General features: G+C 47.0%; 1 protein-coding gene across 5 annotated transcripts; it reads right to left on the reverse strand.

Annotated features, from left to right (window-relative positions):
* Positions 1–24126, reverse strand: LOC127916360 (hepatoma-derived growth factor-related protein 2). 5 transcript variants are annotated; one of them, XM_052498006.1, is made up of 15 exons: positions 23993–24032; positions 21063–21170; positions 19784–19845; positions 18538–18673; positions 18124–18198; positions 17882–18007; positions 17687–17773; positions 16492–16570; positions 16031–16386; positions 15274–15492; positions 8580–8689; positions 6882–8069; positions 5193–5331; positions 4586–4687; positions 1–1285 (listed from the first exon to the last, which is right to left on the reverse strand). In XM_052498006.1, exons 2-15 carry the CDS (start codon positions 21144–21146, stop codon positions 962–964), a joined length of 3087 nt encoding a protein of 1028 aa, XP_052353966.1. In that variant the 5' UTR covers positions 21147–21170; positions 23993–24032; the 3' UTR covers positions 1–961. The 5 variants fall into 5 exon arrangements, with proteins under 5 accessions (XP_052353966.1, XP_052353965.1, XP_052353962.1 ...); XM_052498005.1 differs by having other exon boundaries at positions 17882–18028; XM_052498002.1 differs by having other exon boundaries at positions 17687–18028; positions 23993–24126.
* Between the last annotated feature and the right edge of the window lie 1021 nt (positions 24127–25147).

Here is a 25147-nt window from a genome sequence, read left to right on the forward strand (position 1 = left end):
AAACATGAGCAGTGTGCTACTGTCTGGCCCTGGGGGGGGGGTTACAACCATGAGCAGTGATGGCTATTGAAGGAGATACCTGAAGGGTAATGCAACCAGACCTGCTTTTGGCAACTAGCCATCTGGCCTAAAGCAATAACCAACTCGGCTACTTACTGCAGGACAAGGAGTACAAGCCAAGTAGAATGTCGTCTATACATCACCGTTAAAAACTATACAACAACATTAAGTATAGTATTTAAGAGAACATACAAGGTGTATATATAAAAAAATAAACAATAATCATCAGGAAAGTAAAAACATGTGTAGACTGAACTGTTCCCTGGTTTCTACATCCTATAAGTAGGGCCTTCTCTCCTCTCATCCTCAGGGAAAGGAGACATAACACACTCCCCAGGTGAGTCTGTCTTTAGGAAAACACCCCTATTCACTAGAAGATCTAACACCCTGAACTTGTCCAATAAAAAAATACAATAAAAAAATAAATAAAAAAAACTCGTCCTTTTCCATTGCAAAAAGTCTGCAATGTTTTTGAAACCGTGTGCACCAATGAATATGATACCAATGAATATGGGTGAGGAGGTTGTCCAAATACTCTGATTGGACAAGAGAGGGAGTATCATAACCCCAGTTGGACAGCTGGTATGTTCCGTGTTCACCCCCTCTGATTCTGAGTTGGTATGTTCCATTGTTCTGTATGTTCCATTGTTCTGTATGTTCCATTGTTCTGTATGTTCCATTGTTCTGTATGTTCCATTGTTCTGTATGTTCCATTGTTCTGTATGTTCCATTGTTCTGTATGTTCCATTGTTCTGTCACCCCCCCAGGTACAGATCTAGAATCAGTTTCCCTCCCCAAATACTAACCTTCAACCATTGGTGGTCGAAAATTGTAACCTGCACCAAGAGTCTAGGGGCAACTTCACCCTGCTCCGTTTCTCACAGTGGAGCTCAGGATGAGGCTATTGGAGTTCGGAGCTCCCACCCTCTGGCACCTCCTCTGGCACCTCCTCTGGCACAACCCCCTTCTCTCCTCCCCTCCTCTCCTCCAGTTGACTCATCCTCCTGCGAACCTCCTGCAGCACCTCTCCCCTCCTCTTCTGTTTCTCCCTCCATCTCTCCACCCTCTCCTCCTCCTCCCTCTCTTTCTCCTCCAGGAGCGAGCGGAGGAACTCGGGGCTGATGACGTTATCCTTGTCGTTAACCAATAGGAATGCGTTCTTGAAGCGGTTGTAGAGCATCGATGCCTTGTCCATCACGTCCTGGTTACTGCGGAAACGACGCATCTGGGAAGCACACAGGTGTGGTTAGGTGTGTGTGTGTGTAGTTATTGTATCTGTCAGGTTGTGTGTGTGTGTAGTTATTGTATCTGTCAGGTGTGTGTGTAGTTATTGTATCTGTCAGGTGTGTGTGTAGTTATTGTATCTGTCAGGTGTGTGTGTAGTTATTGGAAGTACAGAACCAGTCTAAAGTTTGGACATCATTCACCTACTCATTCAAGGGGTTTTATTTGTACTGTGTCTTCACACTTTTTTGGTTACTACATGATTCCATATGTGTTATTTCATAGTTTTGATGTCTTCACTGTTATACTACAATGTAGAAAATAGTCAAAATAAAGAAAAACCCTGGAATGAGTAGGTGTGTCCAAACTTTAGACTGGTTCTGTACGACGGCTGTGTGTGCCTGGTTCTGTTCGTCAGCTGTGTGTGCCTGGTTCTGTTCATCAGCTGTGTGTGCCTGGTTCTGTTCGTCAGCTGTGTGTGCCTGGTTCTGTTCGTCAGCTGTGTGTGCCTGGTTCTGTTCGCCTGGTTCTGTTCATCAGCTGTGTGTGCCTGGTTCTGTACGTCGGCTGTGTGTGCCTGGTTCTGTTCGTCAGCTGTGTGTGCCTGGTTCTGTTCGTCAGCTGTGTGTGCCTGGTTCTGTTCGTCAGCTGTGTGTGCCTGTATTCTGTTCGCCAGCTGTGTTGCCTGGTTCTTTTGTCAGCTGTGTGTGCCTGGTTCTTATTCAGCTGTGTGTGCCTGGTTCTGTTCTTAAAGCTTTTGCCTGGTTCTGTACGCCTGGTTCTGTTCATCAGCTGTGTGTGCCTGGTTCTGTTTCAGCTGTTGTGCCTGGTTCTGTATTCAAAAGTGCCTGGTTAAAATCTTTCTGTTCATCAGCTGTATGTGCCTGGTTCCAGCTTTGCTGCCTGGACTTTCGCCTGGTTCAGGTACATCGGCTGTGTGCCTGGTTCTGATCAGCTGTGTGTGCCTGGTTCTGTTCGCCTGGTTCTGGAGTCCAGCTGTGTGTAAATTCTGTTGCCTGGTTCTGGACATGATTTGGTGCCTGGTTCTCACACCTGGTTCTGTATCGGCTGTGTGTGCCTGGTTCTGTTGTCAGCTGCATGTGTGCCTGGTTCTGGTCGAAGGGTTCTGTACGTCAGCTGTGTGTGCCTGGTTCTGTTCGCCTGGTTCACAGATCTGGGCCTGGTACCACAACATTTCTGCAGCCTGGTTCTGAACACGGCTGTGTTCCATCATTCAAATTCTGGACTTTTCAACATTTTGTTAAATTCAGTCCTTATTCCAAAATGTATTACTTAAAACATTTTCTTCAATCTACACACAATACTCCATAATGACAAAGCGAAAACAGGTTTAGACATTTTTTAAAATGTATTAAAAGTAAAAAATTGAAAAATCTTATTTACATAAGTATTCAGACCCTTTGCTGTGGGACTTGAAATTGAGCTCAGGTACATCCTGTTTCCATTGATCATCCTTGAGATGTTTCTACAACTTGATTGGAGTCCACCTGTAGTAAATTAAATTGATTGGACATGATTTGGAAAGGCACACACCTGTCTATATATGGTCCCACAGTTGACAGTACATGTCAGAGCAAAAACCAAGCCATGAGGTGGAAGGAATTGTCCGTAGAGCTCCGAGACGGGATTGTGTTGAGGCAACGATCTGGGGAAAGGTACCAAATAATTTTGCAACATTGAAGGTCCCCAAGAACACAGTGGCCTCCATCATTCTAAAATGGAAGAAGTTTGGAACCACCAAGACTCTTCCTAGAGCTGGCCACCCGGCCAAACTGAGCAATCAGGGGAGAAGGGCCTTGGTCAGGGAGGTGACCAATAACCTGATGGTCACTCTGACAGAGCTCCAGAGTTTCTCTGTGGAGATGGGAGAACCTTCCAGAAGGACAACCATCTCTGCAGCACTCCACCAATCAGGCCTTTATGGTAGAGTGGCCAGATGGAAGCCACTCCTCAGTAAAAGGCACATGACAGACCGCTTGGAGTTTGCCAAAAGGCACCTAAAGACTCAAAGACCATGAGAAACAAGATTCTCTGGTCTGATGAAACCAAGATTGAACACTTGGTCCTGAACGCCAAGCTTCACTACGGTGAAGCATGGTGGTGGCAGCATCACTACGGTGAAGCATGGTGGTGGCAGCATCACTACGGTGAAGCATGGTGGTGGCAGCATCACTACGGTGAAGCATGGTGGTGGCAGCATCACTACGGTGAAGCATGGTGGTGGCAGCATCACTACGGTGAAGCATGGTGGTGGCAGCATCACTACGGTGAAGCATGGTGGTGGCAGCATCACTACGGTGAAGCATGGTGGTGGCAGCATCACTACGGTGAAGCATGGTGGTGGCAGCATCACTACGGTGAAGCATGGTGGTGGCAGCATCACTACGGTGAAGCATGGTGGTGGCAGCATCACTACGGTGAAGCATGGTGGTGGCAGCATCACTACGGTGAAGCATGGTGGTGGCAGCATCACTACGGTGAAGCATGGTGGTGGCAGCATCACTACGGTGAAGCATGGTGGTGGCAGCATCACTACGGTGAAGCATGGTGGTGGCAGCATCACTACGGTGAAGCATGGTGGTGGCAGCATCACTACGGTGAAGCATGGTGGTGGCAGCATCACTACGGTGAAGCATGGTGGTGGCAGCATCACTACGGTGAAGCATGGTGGTGGCAGCATCACTATGGTGAAGCATGGTGGTGGCAGCATCATGCTGTGGGGATGTTTTTCAGCGGCAGGGACTGGGAGACTAGTCAGGATCGAGGGAAAGATTAACAGAGCAAAATACAGAGAGATCCTGGATGAAAATCTGCTCCAGAGCTTTCAGGACCTCAGACTGGGGTAAAGGTTCACCTTCCAACAGGACAACGACCCTAAGCACACAGCCAAGAAAACACAGGAGTGGCTTTAGGACAAGTCTCTGAATGTCCATGACTGGCCCAGCCAGAGCCCGGACTTGAACCAGATCGAACATCTCTGGAGAGACCTGAAAATAGCTGTGCAGCGTCGCTCCCCATCCAACCTGACAGAGCTTGAGAGGATCTGCAGAGAAGAATAGGAGAAAATCCCCAAATACAGGTGTGCCAAGCTTGTATCATCATACCCAAGAAGACTCGATTCTGTAATCGCTGCCAAAGGTGCTTCAACAAAGTACTGAGTAAAGGGTCTGAAGACTGAATTTGTAATAAATTTGCAAAAACTTCTAAAAACAGACTTTTTGCTTTGTCATTATGGGGTATTGTCAGGTGTTTTATTGGATGTATATGGTAGCAGTCGTACCTTTCTGAGCGTAGTGATGAGTTCACTGTGTCTCTGGACGTGTTGTGATGTTACATAGACCATACTGAGTTGGTCCAGCGCTGTCAGACACTTACTAATGTCCTGAGAGACAGAGAGAGAGAGACAGACACACAGAGAAAAAGAGAGAGACAGAGAGAGACACACAGAGAAAAAGAGAGCGACAGTGAGAGAGAGACACACAGTGAGACACACAGTGAGACAGAGACACACAGTGAGACAGAGAGACACACAGTGAGACAGAGAGAGAGACACACAGTGAGACACACAGTGAGACACACAGTGAGACACACAGTGAGACACACAGTGAGACACACAGTGAGACACACAGTGAGACACACAGTGAGACACACAGTGAGACACACAGTGAGACACACAGTGAGAGAGAGAGAGAGACACACAGTGAGACACACAGTGAGACACACAGTGAGACACACAGTGAGACACACAGTGAGACACACAGTGAGACACGTTACATAGACCATAGTGAGTTGGTCCAGGACTATCAGACACTGACTAATGTCCTGATGGGTGGGGGGTAAACGGATACATTTCTCAAACAGATCAAAAGGTTGTGCGCGTGACTCACAGGGTTGTCCGTCTTCAGAGAGATGCGTATGTCTCCGTGGATACGGTGCAGGGTAGAGTCCGTCAGACTGAAAGACTCTTTAGTGGCATGTAGCTTAGACACGCTGTCTGTTTTCTGGCCGTCCCCTGGTACACCTCTCCTGGTACAGAGAAGACAACCAATGGTTAGTTATGATCACCGACAGGTACAGGGCAGACAGGTAGATAAAAGACAGGTACAGGGGAGACAGGTAGATAAAAGACGGGTACAGGGGAGACAGGCAGATAAAAGACAGGTACAGGGGAGACAGGTAGATAAAAGACAGGTACAGGGGAGACAGGTAGATAAAAGACAGGTACAGGGGAGACAGGTAGATAAAAGACAGGTACAGGGGAGACGGGTAGATAAAAGACAGGTACAGGGGAGACGGGTAGATAAAAGACGGGTACAGGGGAGACGGGTAGATAAAAGACGGGTACAGGGGAGACGGGTAGATAAAAGACAGGTACAGGGGAGACGGGTAGATAAAAGACAGGTACAGGGGAGACAGGTAGATAAAAGACGGGTACAGGGGAGACAGGTAGATAAAAGAGGTACAGGGGAGACGGGTAGATAAAAGACAGGTACAGGGGAGACAGGTAGATAAAAGACGGGTACAGGGGAGACGGGTAGATAAAAGACAGGTACAGGGAGACGGGTAGATAAAAGACAGGTACAGGGGAGACGGGTAGATAAAGACAGGTACAGGGAGACGGGTAGATAAAAGACAGGTACAGGGGAGACAGGTAGATAAAAGACAGGTACAGGGAGACAGGTAGATAAAAGACAGGTACAGGGGAGACGGGTAGATAAAAGACAGGTACAGGGCAGACAGGCAGATAAAAGACAGGTACAGGGGAGACAGGCAGATAAAAGACAGGTACAGGGGAGACAGGTACAGGGGAGACAGGTAGATAAGACAGGTACAGGGGAGACAGGCAGATAAAAGACAGGTACAGGGGAGACAGGTAGGTAAGACAGGTACAGGGGAGACAGGTAGATAAAAGACAGGTACAGGGGAGACAGGTAGATAAGACAGGTACAGGGGAGATAGGTAGATAAAAGACAGGTACAGGGGAGACAGGTAGATAAGACAGGTACAGGGGAGATAGGTACAGGGGAGACGGGTAGATAAAAGACGGGTACAGGGGAGACGGGTAGATAAGACAGGTACAGGGGAGATAGGTACAGGGGAGACGGGTAGATAAAAGACGGGTACAGGGGAGACGGGTAGATAAAAGACGGGTACAGGGGAGACGGGTAGATAAAAGACAGGTACAGGGGAGACGGGTAGATAAAAGACAGGTACAGGGGAGACGGGTAGATAAAAGACAGGTACAGGGGAGACGGGTAGATAAAAGACAGGTACAGGGGAGACGGGTAGATAAAAGACAGGTACAGGGGAGACGGGTAGATAAAAGACAGGTACAGGGCAGACAGGCAGATAAAAGACAGGTACAGGGCAGACAGGCAGATAAAAGACAGGTACAGGGGAGACAGGTAGATAAAAGACAGGTACAGGGGAGACGGGTAGATAAAAGACAGGTACAGGGGAGACAGGCAGATAAAAGACAGGTACAGGGGAGACAGGTAGATAAAAGACAGGTACAAGGGAGACGGGTAGATAAAAGACAGGTACAGGGCAGACAGGTTATTCATTCCTGTACTCACTGAGGTGATTTAGGCTCCTCCTCCTGTCGTCTCTCTACCTTTTCTGTCTCCAGTTTCTTGACTTCGGACTTCGTAGCCTCCGCCGGCGTCGAGTCGGACTTCTTGGCCTCCGCCCGGCTCGAGTCGGACTTCTTGGCCTCCGCCCGGCTCGAGTCGGACTTCTTGGCCTCCGCCCGGCTCGAGTCGGACTTCTTGGCCTCCGCCCGGCTCGAGTCGGACTTCTTGGCCTCCGCCCGGCTCGAGTCGGACTTCTTGGCCTCCGCCCGGCTCGAGTCGGACTTCTTGGCCTCCGCCCGGCTCGAGTCGGACTTCTTGGCCTCCGCCCGGCTCGAGTCGGACTTCTTGGCCTCCGCCCGGCTCGAGTCGGACTTCTTGGCCTCCGCCCGGCTCGAGTCGGACTTCTTGGCCTCCGCCCGGCTCGAGTCGGACTTCTTAGCCTCCGCCCGGCTCGAGTCGGACTTCTTAGCCTCCGCCCGGCTCGAGTCGGACTTCTTAGCCTCCGCCCGGCTCGAGTCGGACTTCTTAGCCTCCGCCCGGCTCGAGTCGGACTTCTTAGCCTCCGCCCGGCTCGAGTCGGACTTCTTAGCCTCCGCCCGGCTAGCCTCCGCCCGGCTCGAGTCGGACTTCTTAGCCTCCGCCCGGCTCGAGTCGGACTTCTTAGCCTCCGCCCGGCTCGAGTCGGACTTCTTAGCCTCCGCCCGGCTCGAGTCGGACTTCTTAGCCTCCGCCCGGCTCGAGTCGGACTTCTTAGCCTCCGCCCGGCTCGAGTCGGACTTCTTAGCCTCCGCCCGGCTCGAGTCGGACTTCTTAGCCTCCGCCCGGCTCGAGTCGGACTTCTTAGCCTCCGCCCGGCTCGAGTCGGACTTCTTAGCCTCCGCCCGGCTCGAGTCGGACTTCTTAGCCTCCGCCCGGCTCGAGTCGGACTTCTTAGCCTCCGCCCGGCTCGAGTCGGACTTCTTAGCCTCCGCTGATTTCTTGCTCTCCACTTTCTTCTCCATCTTTTGTTCTGGTTTCTTACATTCAGTTTTTTTGCCTTCCAATTTTTTCACTTCCGTTTTCGTACTTTCCACCTTCTCATCTGTTTTCTTCCTGTCCGCCGTCTTGCCGCCTGTTGTCTTACTCGCTGTTTTTCTGTCCCTTTTCTGCCCGCCCGTCTTTCTACTCTTCTTCTCTTCAGCTCCATTTTTCCTGATGAAGGGAAGAAAAAAAGTTGATTATTTCAGAGCTTAGGGCAGTGTAGGGCAGTGTGGGGGCAGTGTGGGGCAGTGTAGAGCAGAGTGGGGGCAGTGTGGGGCAGTGTAGGGCAGTGTAGAGCAGAGTGGGGGCAGTGTGGGGCAGTGTAGAGCAGAGTGGGGCAGTGTGAGGCAGTGTGGGGGCAGTGTGGGGGCAGTGTGAGGGCAGTGTGGGGCAGTGTGGGGCAGTGTGGGGCAGTGTGGGGCAGTGTGGGGCAGAGTGGGGGCAGTGTGGGGCAGTGTAGGGCAGTGTGGGGCAGTGTGGGGCAGTGTGGGGGCAGTGTGGGGCAGTGTGGGGCAGTGTGAGGCAGTGTGAGGCAGTGTGGGGCAGTGTGGGGCAGTATGGGGGCAGTGTGGGGCAGTATGGGGGCAGTGTGGAGCAGCGTGTGTCTCTGCTCAGAGCAGAGTGGGGCAGTGTGTGTGTGTATTCATGAGGTGTGTGTGTATTCATGAGGCGTGTGCTCACGGTGTCCGTGTAGGTTTAAGGCTGTGTCTTCTCAGGCCCTTCCTTCGAGTGAGAAGTCCTTGTAGAGACTTCAGGACACTCTCTCTCCTGGCCGCCAGACGCCGCAGACGCTGTACACACACACACAGGATGTGATGTCACTAACAGGATATTACATCACTATCAATCTTCACTAATATTGGACAGTTGGCCTGGTCTGCATTTCAAACAACACTCCATATAGTTAAAAATAGAGAACAAGTGTTGCACGCTATAACTCACAACTATATAACTAGCTATAACTCACAACTATATAACTAGCTATAACTCACAACTATATAACTAGCTATAATTCACAACTATATAACTAGCTATAACTCACAACTATATAACTAGCTATAACTCACAACTATATAACTAGCTATAACTCACAACTATATAACTAGCTATAACTCACAACTATATAACTAGCTATAATTCACAACTATATAACTAGCTATAACTCCCGGTATACCCAAACTTCTGTATTTCCACACTAGACCATGAAAAACGGTTCGGTACTAAAATTTGTGTTACTTTCGTGCCAAAAGTGTCTCAAAGATCAAGCCTGTATATCAGCATAGCCGACCTCTTATACTGCTAGCCTGTACTGGGAGTCTGGACTGAATCATGTTAGCTCCACTAACTCACTGCTAGCCTGGGCTGCATCATGTTAGCTCCACTAACTCACTGCTAGCCTGGGAGTCTGGGCTGTATCATGTTAGCTCCACTAACTCACTGCTAGCCTGGGAGTCTGGACTGCATCATGTTAGCTCCACTAACTCACTGCTAGCCTGGGCTGTATCATGTTAGCTCCACTAACTCACTGCTAGCCTGGGAGTCTGGACTGCATTATGTTAGCTCCACTAACTCACTGCTAGCCTGCACTGGGAGTCTGGCCTGCATCATGTTAGCTCCACTAACTCACTGTTAGCCTGTACTGAGAGTCTGGACTGAATCATGTTAGCTCCACTAACTCACTGCTAGCCTGGGAGTCTGGGCTGTATCATGTTAGCTCCACTAACTCACTGCTAGCCTGGGAGTCTGGGCTGTATCATGTTAGCTCCACTAACTCACTGCTAGCCTGGGAGTCTGGGCTGTATCATGTTAGCTCCACTAACTCACTGCTAGCCTGCACTGGGAGTCTGGCCTGCATCATGTTAGCTCCACTAACTCACTGTTAGCCTGTACTGGGAGTCTGGCCTGCATCATGTTAGCTCCACTAACTCACTGTTAGCCTGTACTGGGAGTCTGGCCTGAATCATGTTAGCTCCACTAACTCACTGTTAGCCTGTACTGGGAGTCTGGACTGAATCATGTTAGCTCCACTAACTCACTGCTAGCCTAGGAGTCTGGGCTGCATCATGTTAGCTCCACTAACTCACTGTTAGCCTGGGAGTCTGGGCTGTATCATGTTAGCTCCACTAACTCACTGCTAGCCTGCACTGGGAGTCTGGCCTGCATCATGTTAGCTCCACTAACTGACTGCTAGCCTGGGAGTCTGGACTGCATCATGTTAGCTTCACTAACTCACTGCTAGCCTGGGAGTCTGGACTGCATCATGTTAGCTCCACTAACTCACTGCTAGCCTGTACTGGGAGTCTGGGCTGCACCCTGTCTGCTCCACTAACTCACTGCTAGCCTGTACTGGGAGTCTGGGCTGTATCATGTTAGCTCCACCAACTCACTGCTAGCCTGGGAGTCTGGGCTGCACCCTGTCTGCTCCACTAACTCACTGCTAGCCTGTACTGGGAGTCTGGGCTGTATCATGTTAGCTCCACCAACTCACTGCTAGCCTGGGAGTCTGGGCTGCATCATGTTAGCTCCACTAACTCACTGCTAGCCTGTACTGGGAGTCTGGGCTGCATCATGTTAGCTCCACTAACTCACTGCTAGCCTGTATTGGGAGTCTGGGCTGTATCATGTTAGCTCCACTAACTCACTGCTAGCCTGGGAGTCTGGGCTGCACCCTGTTAGCTCCACTAACTCACTGCTCGCCTGCACTGGGAGTCTGGGCTGCACCATGTCTCCTCCACTAACTCACTGCTAGCCTGTACTGGGAGTCTGGGCTGTATCACGTTAGCTCCACTAACTCACTGTTAGCCTGGGAGTCTGGGCTGCATCATGTTAGCTCCACTAACTCACTGTTAGCCTGGGAGTCTGGACTGAATCATGTTAGCTCCACTAACTCACTGCTAGCCTGGGAGTCTGGGCTGCATCATGTTAGCTCCACTAACTCACTGCTAGCCTGGGAGTCTGGGCTGTATCATGTTAGCTCCACTAACTCACTGCTAGCCTGGGAGTCTGGGCTGTATCATGTTAGCTCCACTAACTCACTGCTAGCCTGTACTGGGAGTCTGGACTGCATCATGTTAGCTCCACTAACTCACTGCTAGCCTGTACTGGGAGTCTGGGCTGCATCATGTTAGCTCCACTAACTCACTGTTAGCCTGTACTGGGAGTCTGGACTGCATCATGTTAGCTCCACTAACTCACTGCTAGCCTGTACTGGGAGTCTGGACTGTATCATGTTAGCTCCACTAACTCACTGCTAGCCTATACTGGGAGTCTGGGATGCATCATGTTAGCTCCACTAACTCACCGCTAGCCTGCACTGGGAGTCTGGGCTGTATCATGTTAGCTCCACTAACTCACTGCTAGCCTGGGAGTCTGGGCTGCATCATGTCTGCTCCACTAACTCACTGCTAGCCTGGGAGTCTGGGCTGCATCATGTTAGCTCCACTAACTCACTGCTAGCCTGTACTGCGAGTCTGGGCTGCATCATGTTAGCTCCACTAACTCACTGCTAGCCTGTACTGCATCATGTTAGCTCCACTAACTCACTGTTAGCCTGGGAGTCTGGGCTGCATCATGTTAGCTCCACTAACTCACTGCTAGCATGGGAGTCTGGGCTGCATCATGTTAGCTCCACTAACTCACTGTTAGCCTGAGAGTCTGGGCTGCATCATGTTAGCTTCACTAACTCACTGCTAGCCTGTACTGAGAGTCTGGGCTGCATCATGTTAGCTCCACTAACTCACTGCTAGCCTGTACTGGGAGTCTGGGCTGCATCATGTTAGCTCCACTAACTCACTGCTAGCCTGGGAGTCTGGGCTGCATCATGTTAGCTCCACTAACTCACTGTTAGCCTGTACTGGTAGCCTGGACTGCATCATGTTAGCCCCACTAACTCACTGCTAGCCTGGGAGTCTGGGCTGCATCATGTTAGCTCCACTAACTCACTGCTAGCCTGGGAGTCTGGGCTGCATCATGTTAGCTCCACTAACTCACTGCTAGCCTGGGAGTCTGGAATGCATCATGTTAGCGCCACTAATTCACTGATAGCCTGTACTTTTTTTTTAATGGTAAAATTGATTGCATACTGAACTAAAATATAAAAAGCAACGTGGAAAAATTAACAATTTTACCGAGTTATAGTTCATATTAGGAAATCAGTCAATTTAAATTCATTAGGTCCTAATCTATGGATTTCACATGACTGGGAATATAGATATGAATCTGTTGGTCACAGACACCTTAAAAAAGGTAGGGGTGTGGATCAGAAAACCAGTCAGTATCTGGTGTGGATCAGAAAACCAGTCAGTATCTGGTGTGGATCAGAACACCAGTCAGTATCTGGTGTGGATCAGAACACCAGTCAGTATCTGGTGTGGATCAGAAAACCAGTCAGTATCTGGTGTGGATCAGAAAACCAGTCAGTATCTGGTGTGGATCAGAAAACCAGTCAGTATCTGGTGTGGATCAGAAAACCAGTCAGTATCTGGTGTGGATCAGAAAACCAGTCAGTATCTGGTGTGGATCAGAAAACCAGTCAGTATCTGGTGTGGATCAGAAACCAGTCAGTATCTGGTGTGGATCAGAGAACCAGTCAGTATCTGGTGTGGATCAGAGAACCAGTCAGTATCTGGTGTGGATCAGAAAACCAGTCAGTATCTGGTGTGGATCAGAGAACCAGTCAGTATCTGGTGTGGATCAGAGAACCAGTCAGTATCTGGTGTGGATCAGAAAACCAGTCAGTATCTGGTGTGGATCAGAAAACCAGTCAGTATCTGGTGTGGATCAGAAAACCAGTCAGTATCTGGTGTGGATCAGAAAACCAGTCAGTATCTGGTGTGGATCAGAAAACCAGTCAGTATCTGGTGTGGATCAGAAAACCAGTCAGTATTGGTGTGGATCAGAAAACCAGTCAGTATCTGGTGTGATCAGAAAACCAGTCAGTATCTGGTGTGATCAGAGAACCAGTCAGTATCTGGCGTGGATCAGAAAACCAGTCAGTATCTGGCGTGGATCAGAAAACCAGTCAGTATCTGGCGTGGATCAGAGAACCAGTCAGTATCTGGTGTGGATCAGAGAACCAGTCAGTATCTGGTGTGGATCAGAAAACCAGTCAGTATCTGGTGTGGATCGGAAAACCAGTCAGTATCTGGTGTGGATCAGAAAACCAGTCAGTATCTGGTGTGGATCAGAAAACCAGTCAGTATCTGGTGTGGATCAGAAAACCAGTCAGTATCTGGTGTGGATCAGAAAACCAGTCAGTATCTGGTGTGGATCAGAAAACCAGTCAGTATCTGGCGTGGATCAGAAAACCAGTCAGTATCTGGCGTGGATCAGAGAACCAGTCAGTATCTGGCGTGGATCAGAGAACCAGTCAGTATCTGGCGTGGATCAGAGAACCAGTCAGTATCTGGCGTGGATCAGAGAACCAGTCAGTATCTGGTGTGGATCAGAGAACCAGTCAGTATCTGGTGTGGATCAGAGAACCAGTCAGTATCTGGTGTGGATCAGAAAACCAGTCAGTATCTGGTGTGGATCAGAAAACCAGTCAGTATCTGGTGTGGATCAGAAAACCAGTCAGTATCTGGTGTGGATCAGAAAACCAGTCAGTATCTGGTGTGGATCAGAAAACCAGTCAGTATCTGGTGTGGATCAGAAAACCAGTCAGTATCTGGTGTGGATCAGAAAACCAGTCAGTATCTGGTGTGGATCAGAAAACCAGTCAGTATCTGGTGTGGATCAGAAACCCAGTCAGTATCTGGTGTGGATCAGAAACCCAGTCAGTATCTGGTGTGGATCAGAAAACCAGTCAGTATCTGGTGTGGATCAGAAAACCAGTCAGTATCTGGTGTGGATCAGAAAACCAGTCAGTATCTGGTGTGGATCAGAAAACCAGTCAGTATCTGGTGTGGATCAGAGAACCAGTCAGTATCTGGTGTGGATCAGAACACCAGTCAGTATCTGGTGTGGATCAGAACACCAGTCAGTATCTGGTGTGGATCAGAACACCAGTCAGTATCTGGTGTGGATCAGAAAACCAGTCAGTATCTGGTGTGGATCAGAAAACCAGTCAGTATCTGGTGTGGATCAGAACACCAGTCAGTATCTGGTGTGGATCAGAAAACCAGTCAGTATCTGGTGTGGATCAGAACACCAGTCAGTATCTGGTGTGGATCAGAAAACCAGTCAGTATCTGGTGTGGATCAGAAAACCAGTCAGTATCTGGTGTGACCATTTGCCTCATGCAGCGAGACACATCTCCTTCACATAGAGTTGATCAGGCTGTTGATTGTGGCCTGTGGAATGTTGTCCAACTCCTCTGTGTGAAGTTGATGGATATGTCAACCCAGAGCATTCCAAACATGCTCAATTGGTGACATGTCTGGTGAGTATGCAGGCCATGGAAGAACTGGGACATTTTCAGCTTCCAGGAATTGTGTCCAGGTCCTTGCGACATGGGGCCGTGCATTATCACGCTGAAACATGAGGTGATGGTTGCAGATGAATGGCACGACAATGGGCCTCAGGATCACCAAACGGTATCTTTGTGCATTCAAATTGCCATCTATAAAATTGTGTTCATTGTCTGTATTACCCATACCATAACCCCACCACCACGGGGCACTCTGTTCACAACAGCAAACCGATCGCCCACACAACGCCATACACGTGGTCTGTGGTTGTGAGGCCGGTTGGACGTTATGCCAAATTCTCTAAAACGATGTTGGTGGCGGCTCATGGTAGAGAAATGAACATCTGGTGGACAGTCCTGCAGTCAGCATTCCAATTGCAAACTCCCTCAACTCGAGACATCTGTGGCATTGTGTTGGTGACAAAACTGCACATTTTAAGAGTAGCCTTTTATTGTCCCAAGCCCAAGGTGCACCTGTGTAATGATCATGGTGTTTAATCAGCTTCTTGGTATGCCCACACCTGTCAGGAAGAAGGATTATCTTGGCTCACTAACAGGGATGTAAACAAACAAGAAAGAAATACGTTTTCGGGGATCTTTTTTATTTCAGCTCATAAAAAAAAAAAAAAAATGGGACCAACACTTTTTACATGTTGCGTTTATATTTTTGTTCAGTGTATAATTTATTCGTCACATGTTGATGTAAAAAAAAAAAAAAAAATCTACTGTCAAGATATTGAATTCAAGATGGCCAACGATTGAACAGAGCAGTAGCTGAGTTTACCTGTCCAGTGAATCCAGTGCCATCTTTTGTTGCCGTGGTATCGTTTAGGTATCTTCTTCCTATCAAATATTCGTGACTGTATCGAGTATTGTAATACTAAACCTGATATTAGGGTCAAAATGATCGTATGGTGACAATGCTGTAGGGAATAGGGGGCCGTTTGGGACCTGTCAGAGAGCACTCACCTCTTCATCCTGACCAGGACTGATCTCTGTGACAGTATCGGTCTCCTTCACTTCGTGCCCTTTCACTGCTACCCCAGCCTCCTCCTCTTCGTTCCCCTTCACTGCTACCCCAGCCTCCTCCTCTTCGTTCCCCTTCACTGCTACCCCAGCCTCCTCCTCTTCGTTCCCCTTCACTGCTACCCCAGCCTCCTCTTCGTTCCCCTTCACTGCTACCCCAGCCTCCCCTCTTCGTTCCCCTTCACTGCTTTCCCAGCCTCCTCCTCTTCGTTCCCCTTCACTGCTACCCCAGCCTCCTCCTCTTCGTTCCCCGTCACTGCTACCCCAGCCTCCTCCTCTTCGTTCCCCTTCACTGCTTTCCCAGCCTCCTCCTCTTCGTTCCCCTTCACTGCTACCCCAGCCTCCTCCTCTTCGTTCCCCTTCACTGCTACCCCAGCCTCCCCCTCTTCGTTCCCCTTCACTGCTACCCCAGCCTCCCCTCTTCGTTCCCCTTCACTGCTACCCCAGCCTCCCCCTCTTCGTTCCCCTTCACTGCTACCCCAGCCTCCCCCTCTTCGTTCCCCTTCACTGCTACCCCAGCCTCCTCCTCTTCGTTCCCCTTCACTGCTACCCCAGCCTCCTCCTCTTCGTTCCCCTTCACTGCTTTCCCAGCCTCCTCCTCTTCGTTCCCCTTCACTGCTACCCCAGCCTCCTCCTCTTCGTTCCCCTTCACTGCTTTCCCAGCCTCCTCCTCTTCGTTCCCCTTCACTGCTACCCCAACCTCCTCCTCTTCGTTCCCCTTCACTGCTACCCCAGCCTCCTCCTCCCCCTTCTTAACCTCTTCCTTGTGGATTACTTGTTTGTCTGTTTCTAAACTTTCCACCTTCCTCATCTTACTGACTTCAATCTTTCCCTCTTCAACACCAACTTCCTTTATCTTCTCTCCCTCATCATCCTTTTTCCTCTTCCTCCCTCTTCTCTCCTCCTGTTTCTTTCTCTCTTCTGTCATCTTCTCTCCCTCATCATCCTTTTTCCTCTTCCTCCCTCTACTCTCCTCCTGTTTCTTTCTCTCTGTGGTCTTCTCGCTCTTTGGAGTGGACAAGCTTTTCTCCTCCGTCAATCTAGTCTTCTTGCTGGCTGTGGAGACCAGAACAGGGCGGCCATTTTAGAATCCCTGTACCATGACACCACAATGATATGACTGATACAAAATGGCTGACAGATAGTGGCAATGTTCTTTACCTGGTGGGATTACAGCTGAACTGGCCGGGGCTGTCTTCTGCCCTAGGACAGGCTCGTCCCGGGAAGAATACATTCCGATCTAATGAAACGGATTAGCATAGATAGATATATATTAGATAGATATATATATATATTAGATAGATAGATACATATATATTAGATAGATAGATACAGATATATTAGATAGATAGATACAGATATATTAGATAGATAGATACAGATATATTAGATAGATAGATACAGATATATTAGATAGATAGATACAGATATATTAGATAGATAGATACAGATATATTAGATAGATAGATACAGATATATTAGATAGATAGATACAGATATATTAGATAAAGATACAGATATATTAGATAAAGATACAGATATATTAGATAAAGATACAGATATATTAGATAAAGATACAGATATATTAGATAAAGATACAGATATATTAGATAAAGATACAGATATATTAGATAAAGATACAGATATATTAGATAAAGATACAGATATATTAGATAAAGATACAGATATATTAGATAAAGATACAGATATATTAGATAAAGATACAGATATATTAGATTAAGATACAGATATATTAGATTAAGATAGATATATAGAAAGATACAGATATTATTAGATATATTAAAGATACAGATATATTAGATAAAGATACAGATATATTAGATTAAGATACAGATATATTAGATTAAGATACAGATATATTAGATTAAGATACAGATATATAAAGATAGATATATTAGATAAAGATACAGATATATTAGATAAAGATACAGATATATTAGATTAAGATACAGATATATTAGATTAAGATACAGATATATTAGATTAAGATACAGATATATTAGATTAAGATACAGATATATTAGATTAAGATACAGATATATTAGATTAAGATACAGATATATTAGATTAAGATACAGATATATTAGATTAAGATACAGATATATTAGATTAAGATACAGATATATTAGATTAAGATACAGATATATTAGATAAAGATACAGATATATTAGATAAAGATACAGATATATTAGATAGATACAGATATATTAGAGGTTATTGGTCTTTAAATCAATTTATAAACACGTTTATACATCGGCAATTAAAAATATTTTATACTTCTCGGTTCGACAGATAAATGTTAAGTTTAGAAACATTGGTGCGTTCCCCTCCATACCTTTTTCCTTTTCTCAGCTCTTGTGTTGGCCGGCGTGTCGTTCCTCTGTCGGCCTTCGGCAGATGTTTTTCTGTTTCCCGGTAAAGCCTTGTTTCCCGGTAAAGCCTTGTTTCCCGGTAAAGCCTTGTTTCCCGGTAAAGCCTTGTTTCCCGGTAAAGCCTTGTTTCCCGGTAAAGCCTTGTTTCCCGGTAAAGCCTTGTTTCCCGGTAAAGCCTTGTTTCCCGGTAAAGCCTTGTTTCCCGGTAAAGCCTTGTTTCCCAGGGCCGTCACTGCCACCGTCTTGATAGTCTTCGCTTGTGTTTTAGGGGCCTTTATTGGGGCCTGTTTAAGGGAGGTGGACATCTGTAAGTTGAAGTTAAAAACATTTTTTTTATATACAAGTTATTTTCTACCATTATATAGCTACTGTCTGTATCACAGCCGGACAGTTGACTCACTTTGGCCGGTGCAGATGTCTTGGACGGGTCTGGCTTTTTTTCTGCTTGCTCTTTTTTAGCTGGGGTAACAACCACCTGTTTCAGACAGAGAAACAGACACAGAGCTGAGAGAGAGAGAGAGAGAGAGACATTCCAATTCACTACATGGAGGGAGGTGTGTCAGAGCGAGAGAGTGTGTGAGACAGAGAGAGTGTGTGAGACAGAGAGAGAGAGAGAGAGAGACAGAGAGAGAGTGTGTGAGAGAGACAGTGTGTGAGACAAGAGAGAGTGTGTGAGACAAGAGAGAGACAGAGAGAGTGTGTGAGAGAGAGACAGAGACAGAGAGAGAGTGTGTGAGAGAGACAGAGAGAGAGTGTGTGAGACAAGAGAGAGAGTGTGTGAGACAGAGAGAGACAGAGAGTGTGTCCTCCTCACCTTCTGTTTGCTGCATACTCTAGGAGTGTTCTCTATCTCCCACATTCCCTCTGTGAAACCTCTAATGCGCACTCCTTTCCCATATCTTCCCTTGTTCCCTACGTAGGTCACTATATTTTCAGTGGGTATGGATGCTCTGGGAACGACAGAAGAAGAAGACTCGGTCCACAAACAAGAACAGAATGACAGAAATCATCAAATTCCCATTTTGGTCCTTTATCAGACACTTATCGAGAGTGACTCAGTCAGTAATAATATTAATACTAATACTAATATTAATACTCAGTCAGTACAAACCAATCATACACTTCCAATTGGAGACTACTAGCATGTAATAACCATGATAAATTATAATAATGATAATAAATCATAACATGAGAAGTAATAATAAATCATGTTTATTTTTATTTTTTAATAACAATGATAATAAATAATGACGTTATTGGAGTAACTTTTTAAAAAAGATGGCCGTCCCTGGGGTCCCTCGTCTTTTCAGTTCGCGACAAAACACTCAAACGGGATAGTTTTATCTCCATCTCTTCATTCAGAGACTCAGTCATGGACACTGACTGACCGTTGTGGCTGCTTTGTGTGATGTATTGTGGTCTCTACCTTCTTAACCTTTGTGCTGTTGTCTGTGCAAAACAATGTTTATACCATGTTGTGCTGCTACCATGTTGCTGTTAGGTTGTGTTGCTGCCTTGCTATGTTGTTGTCGATCTCTCTTTATGTGGTGTTGTGTCTCTCTTGTTGTGATGTGTTTTGTCCTATATTTGTATTTTGAAGGAAAGACAGGAAGAATAGGGAGGAAAGACAGGAAAGGCAGGAAGAGAGGAAAGACAGGAAGAGAGGAAAGACAGGAAGAATAGGGGGGAAAGACAGGAAAGGCAGGAAGAATAGGGAGGAAAGGCAGGAAGAGAGGAAAGGCAGGAAGAGAGGAAAGGCAGGAAGAGAGGAAAGGCAGGAAGAGAGGAAGAGAGGAAAGACAGGAAGGAAAGACAGGAAGGAAAGACAGGAAGGAAAGACAGGAAGGAAAGACAGGAAGGAAAGACAGGAAGGAAAGACAGGAAGGAAAGACAGGAAGGAAAGACAGGAAGGAAAGACAGGAAGGAAAGACAGGAAGGAAAGACAGGAAGGAAAGACAGGAAGGAAAGACAGGAAGAATAGGGAGGAAGTGCAGGAAGGAAGGACAGGAAGGATAGGAAGGAAGGACAGGAAGGATAGGAAGGAAGCCTCCTCTACTTACGTCTGGTGAGTTCCAAAGAAAAACACTGGAACCTTCTTCTTAGAGCTCTCGCCCCGGGCGATCTGTAGGAGAAACACAGACACTATCGTCTGTCTGTAGGAGACACAGACCCCACTATCTGTAGGAGAGACACAGACACTATCTATCTATCTGTAGGAGAAACACAGACACTATCTATCTATCTGTAGGAGAAACACAGACACTATCTATCTATCTGTAGGAGAAACACAGACACTATCTATCTATCTGTAGGAGAAACACAGACATTATCTATCTATCTGTAGGAGAAACACAGACACTATCTATCTATCTGTAGGAGAAACACAGACACTATCTATCTATCTGTAGGAGAAACACAGACACTATCTATCTATCTGTAGGAGAAACACAGACACTATCTATCTATCTGTAGGAGAGACACAGACACTGCTTATCTATCTGTAGGAGAGACACAGACACTATCTATCTATCTGTAGGAGAGACACAGACACTGCCTATCTATCTGTAGGAGAGACACAGACACCATCTATCTATCTGTAGGAGAGACACAGACACTACTTATCTATCTGTAGGAGAAACACAGACACCATCTATCTATCTGTAGGAGAGACACAGACACTATCTATCTATCTGTAGGAGAAACAGACACTATCTATCTATCTGTAGGAGAAACAGACACTATCGTCTGTCTCGACCATCTTCCTCTCCTGAGCCCGTTAGGGATTTGCAGTAACGAGACAAAATCATAACTAGGCATTAGGGAGTAAAATGCGGTCAAATACAAAAGGTTTGTCAACTACATCATCAGCAGACAGTCGGTGTGTGTTAGACTCACCCTGGCCGGCCAATGGGGGAAGCCCCTCAGTGTGTGTGTGTTAGACTCACCCTGGCCGGCCAATGGGGGAAGCCCCTCAGTGTGTGTGTTAGACTCACCCTGGCCGGCCAATGGGGGAAGCCCCTCAGTGTGTGTGTTTTAGACTCACCCTGGCCGGCCAATGGGGGAAGCCCCTCAGTGTGTGTGTGTTAGACTCACCCTGGCCGGCCAATGGGGGAAGCCCCCCAGTGTGTGTGTTAGACTCACCCTGGCCGGCCAATGGGGGAAGCCCCTCAGTGTGTGTGTTAGACTCACCCTGGCCGGCCAATGGGGGAAGCCCCTCAGTGTGTGTGTGTTAGACTCACCCTGGCCGGCCAATGGGGGAAGCCCCTCAGTGTGTGTGTGTTAGACTCACCCTGGCCGGCCAATGGGGGAAGCCCCTCAGTGTGTGTGTGTTAGACTCACCCTGGCCGGCCAATGGGGGAAGCCCCTCATCTTGGCGAAGACCAAGTCCCCAGGTTGGAACGCGTCTGCTGCCTTGCCTGGCATCTTGCTGCAGCACTACTTCTCATACTGTGGAGAGGAGAGGAGGGAGAGGAGAGGAGGGAGAGGAGGGAGGAGGGAGAGGAGGGAGAGGAGAGGAGGGAGAGGAGGGAGAGGAGGAGAGGAGAGAGAGGGAGGAGAGAGAGGAGAGGAGAGAGAGGAGAGGAGAGAGAGGAGAGAGGAGGGAGAGGGAGAGGAGAGAGGAGAGAGGGAGAGAGGAGGGAGAGGAGGGAGAGGAGGGAGAGGAGAGGAGGGAGAGGAGAGGAGGGAGAGGAGAGGAGGGAGAGGAGGTCGCCCCCGATAGAGATCAGCTGACAGGACAGACACGCCACTAAACACTAGTGGAGGAGAGGCAGTTGGTTTGCAAAACAGACATCGTAAAAAAAATTAAAATAAACATCAATCTTCAGTTGCTACAATTTTAACGTCAATGAACGATATAAAACACATTGATTCTTGAGGAATATAACTGCCTCGTGAGTTTAGCTCAACTGTGGAACTCTTTATCAGAACCCAAGTTTGCTATGTTAGCCCTCAACAGGAAGAGAATGGTAAACAGAGAGTGTTAGACATTCACAGTAACAAAGAGCTAGCTGTCTGAACCACAGTGTTAGACATTCACAGTAACAAAGAGCTAGCTGTCTGGACCACACAGTGTTAGACATTCACAGTAACAAAGAGCTAGCTGTCTGGACCACACAGTAACAAAGAGCTAGCTGTCGGGACCACACAGTGTTAGACATTCACAGTAACAAAGAGCTAGCTGTCGGGACCACACAGTGTTAGACATTCACAGTAACAAAGAGCTAGCTGTCTGGACCACACAGTGTAAGACATTCACAGTAACAAAGTAAGCCAGGACACACAAAAAAAAAAATCTTCACCGTTTCATATCATCGAAATCGATCCCAGAAACACTGGATCAACTTGGCCCAAGGCTTTGTGCAAACTTAGAATAAAACACTCTGGGCCCTCAAGAGTTTCCCATTCCAGTTAGCTCTGGACAGACAGGGGGCACAGTCTACCTAGCTGGCACACGGTGTCGCTCCTGCCTGCTATGTACCAGATTCCTCCTTAGGACTAGCTGGCTAAGCTAGTAAACTGTGTCCTTCACTTCCCACCTGACATCAGCAAACCTCTCGCCCACACACCATACACAGTCTGCCATCTGCCCGGTACAGTTGAAATCGGGTTTCATCCGTGAAGAGCTCACTTCTCCAGGGTGCCAGCGGCCATCGAAGGTGAACATTTTCCCACTGAAGTCGGTTTCGACGCTGAACTGCAGTCAGGTCAAGAACCCGGTGAGGACGACCAGCTTTCCTGAGACGGTTTCTGACAGTTTGTGAAGAACTTCTTTGGTTGTGCAAACCCTCAGTTTCATCAGCTGTCCTGGTGGCTGGTCTCAGAAGATCCCGCAGGTGAAGAAGCCGGATGTGGAGGTCCTGGGTTGTCGTGGTTACACGTGGTCTGTGGATGTGGAGGTCCTGGGTTGGCGTGGTTACACGTGGTCTGCGGTTGTGAGGCCGGTTGGACGTACTGACAAGATCTCCAAAAACGACTTATAGTAGAGAAATGATCATTAAATTATCTGGCAACAGCTCTGTTGGACATTCCTGTTGTCAGCATGCCAATTGTACACTCCCTCAACTTGAGACATGTGACATTGCGTTGTGACAATTCATATTTTAGAGTGGCCCTTTACTGTCCCCAGCATAACAGTTTTGCTTCCGTCCCTCTCCTCGCCCCTACCTGGGCTCGAACCAGGGACCCTCTGCACACATCAACAACAGTCACCCCTCGAAGCATCGTTACCCATCGCTCCACAAAAGCAAAGGGGGAACCAAAACTTCAAGGTCTCAGAGTGAGTGACGTCACCGATTGAAAACACTATTAGCGTGCACCCTGCTAACTAGCTAGCCATTTCATACTGGTTACACCAGCACAAGGTGCACATATGTAATGATTATGCCTATTAATCAGCTTCCTTATAAGCCACACCGGGTGGATGGATTATCTTGGCAAAGGAGAAATGCTCACTGACAGGGATGTAAACAAATTTGGGCACAATTTTATAGTAATAAGCTTTTTGTGCCTATAGAAAATGTCTGGAATCTTTTATTTCAGCTCATGAAACATGGGACCAAAACTTTACACGCTGCCTTTATATACGTCCGAACTCATTATCACTTCTCAAAAACATAAGTCACTTTGGTATTACGTTTATTTTGATTGGCGATTTTCTACATTTATCAAAAGTCCCATTTAAGTGGCCTGATTTCAGATGCACGCAACTGTCCATTTAAAGCAGGATTACTAGGGGGAAACGTTCTGGCAAAGCATGTAAACGTTAACTAACTATTACACTAATCTGACTGCCCAAAATAATTGCATTATCGTGTGCCTGTAAGCGTACTCATTGACACTCAAAGAGTATTGGGAGGCTTGGGCGCCATTTGTCGCAAAGTGAGAACACGATCCACCAGCCAAACAAACAGCCCTTCCCTCCACCAGTTAGCGAGAACAACTGGAAGCCATATGCAATGGTCAGCCAATAACATGTTTATGTGGCTGCCTTCATATTACACCCCCTCGTAGACTGACACGTTTCATAGCTCGGAGCTCACAAATGTGCTTGATTCTTTCGCGTCTTTTTGCAATACATTAAGATAGGTCATGTTTACAACGAGGCTATCTATATTATTAGCACACCGAGTCATTGAAAACGGAACTCCGTTTTATCTTTTCTCCGTTATTAGATTGATAACTTTGACACACAATAATGCATTGTAGCTAGACAGTCTAGTTACAAAATAATAAAAATAATATGCATGCGTATTGTTAACGTTTCTTACCAGAAAACAAGTGGCCCCGAGTTGTAAAGGCGTGCCTGTGACTCGCAGCAGGAATTGAATGTAACTCACCTGTGTGAAATTAGCTACAATAACAAACAACCGGGGAAATATGCGGTTCGACTTCAAAATAAAAGTCTCCCCTTTAAAATCGATTCAAAAACGGATACAAATAGTGGAATCACGACACATTTGGACGAATTAATTCTAAAAATAGTTTGGAATGTTGATATAAAAATATATGTTTTTAAATACAATAATTAATTTGACACAAAACAGTATACATCTGTTGAAATATGTAGATTTATTAGACTTGTAAATTGCATTGTGGGCCATACTTCAATATGTTGCTAGCTTCACACAGGTTTCATTCCCGCCCTCCGCTGGACTGGGTCATGATAGATCGTATCCATCTTTTGTCAAATGAACGTCAAAAGTGATTGTTTATTGCATTTCAGCTAACCCTAACCCTTTTCCTAAACTAACCCTAATTATCTAAGTCAAAGCTCACGTTAACTTGACATGGATCCATTCTAGCCATTAGTATTATTATTATTATTTTTTATTCCACCTTTATTTAACCAGGTAGGCTAGTTGAGAACACCTTTATTTAACCAGGTAGGCTAGTTAAGAACACCTTTATTTAACCAGGTAGGCTAGTTGAGAACACCTTTATTTAACCAGGTAGGCTAGTTGAGAACACCTTTATTTAACCAGGTAGGCTAGTTAAGAACACCTTTATTTAACCAGGTAGGCTAGTTGAGAACACCTTTATTTAACCAGGTAGGCTAGTTGAGAACAAGTTCTCATTTGCAACTGCGACCTGACCAAGATAAAGCATAGCAGTGTGAACAGACAACACAGAGTTACACATGGAGTAAACAATAAACAAGTCAATAACACAGTAGAAAAAATTATGGCGGCCGTACCAGGAGGGGGACATACTTCCCAGTAGAAAGGACATAACGTTAACTATAAAACGAATGCATACCAGTTGAACATCTTAGCCAGAGCTGGAGATTAAATGAAACTTTACTCACAGAGTTTCTAAACCAGCACCCACCCGTAGCACGCGCTCCAGCAGGTATATCTCACTGGTCACCATAGCAGCACCCACCCGTAGCACGCGCTCCAGCAGGTATATTTCGGTCACCCCCA

Source organism: Oncorhynchus keta, chromosome 35 (genome assembly GCF_023373465.1).
Source record: "Oncorhynchus keta strain PuntledgeMale-10-30-2019 chromosome 35, Oket_V2, whole genome shotgun sequence".
Lineage (NCBI taxonomy): Eukaryota > Metazoa > Chordata > Actinopteri > Salmoniformes > Salmonidae > Oncorhynchus > Oncorhynchus keta.

Coding starts and splice junctions, on each gene's coding strand:
- LOC127916360 (XM_052498002.1), bottom strand. CDS start 21,146: ATGCCAGGCAAGGCAGCAGACGCGTTCCAACCTGGGGACTTGGTCTTC. Junction 19,846..21,062: donor TCCCCCATTGGCCGGCCAGG/GTGAGTCTAACA, acceptor TTTCTCCTACAG/ATCGCCCGGGGCGAGAGCTC. Junction 18,199..18,537: donor GAGTATGCAGCAAACAGAAG/GTGAGGAGGACA, acceptor TGTCTGAAACAG/GTGGTTGTTACCCCAGCTAA.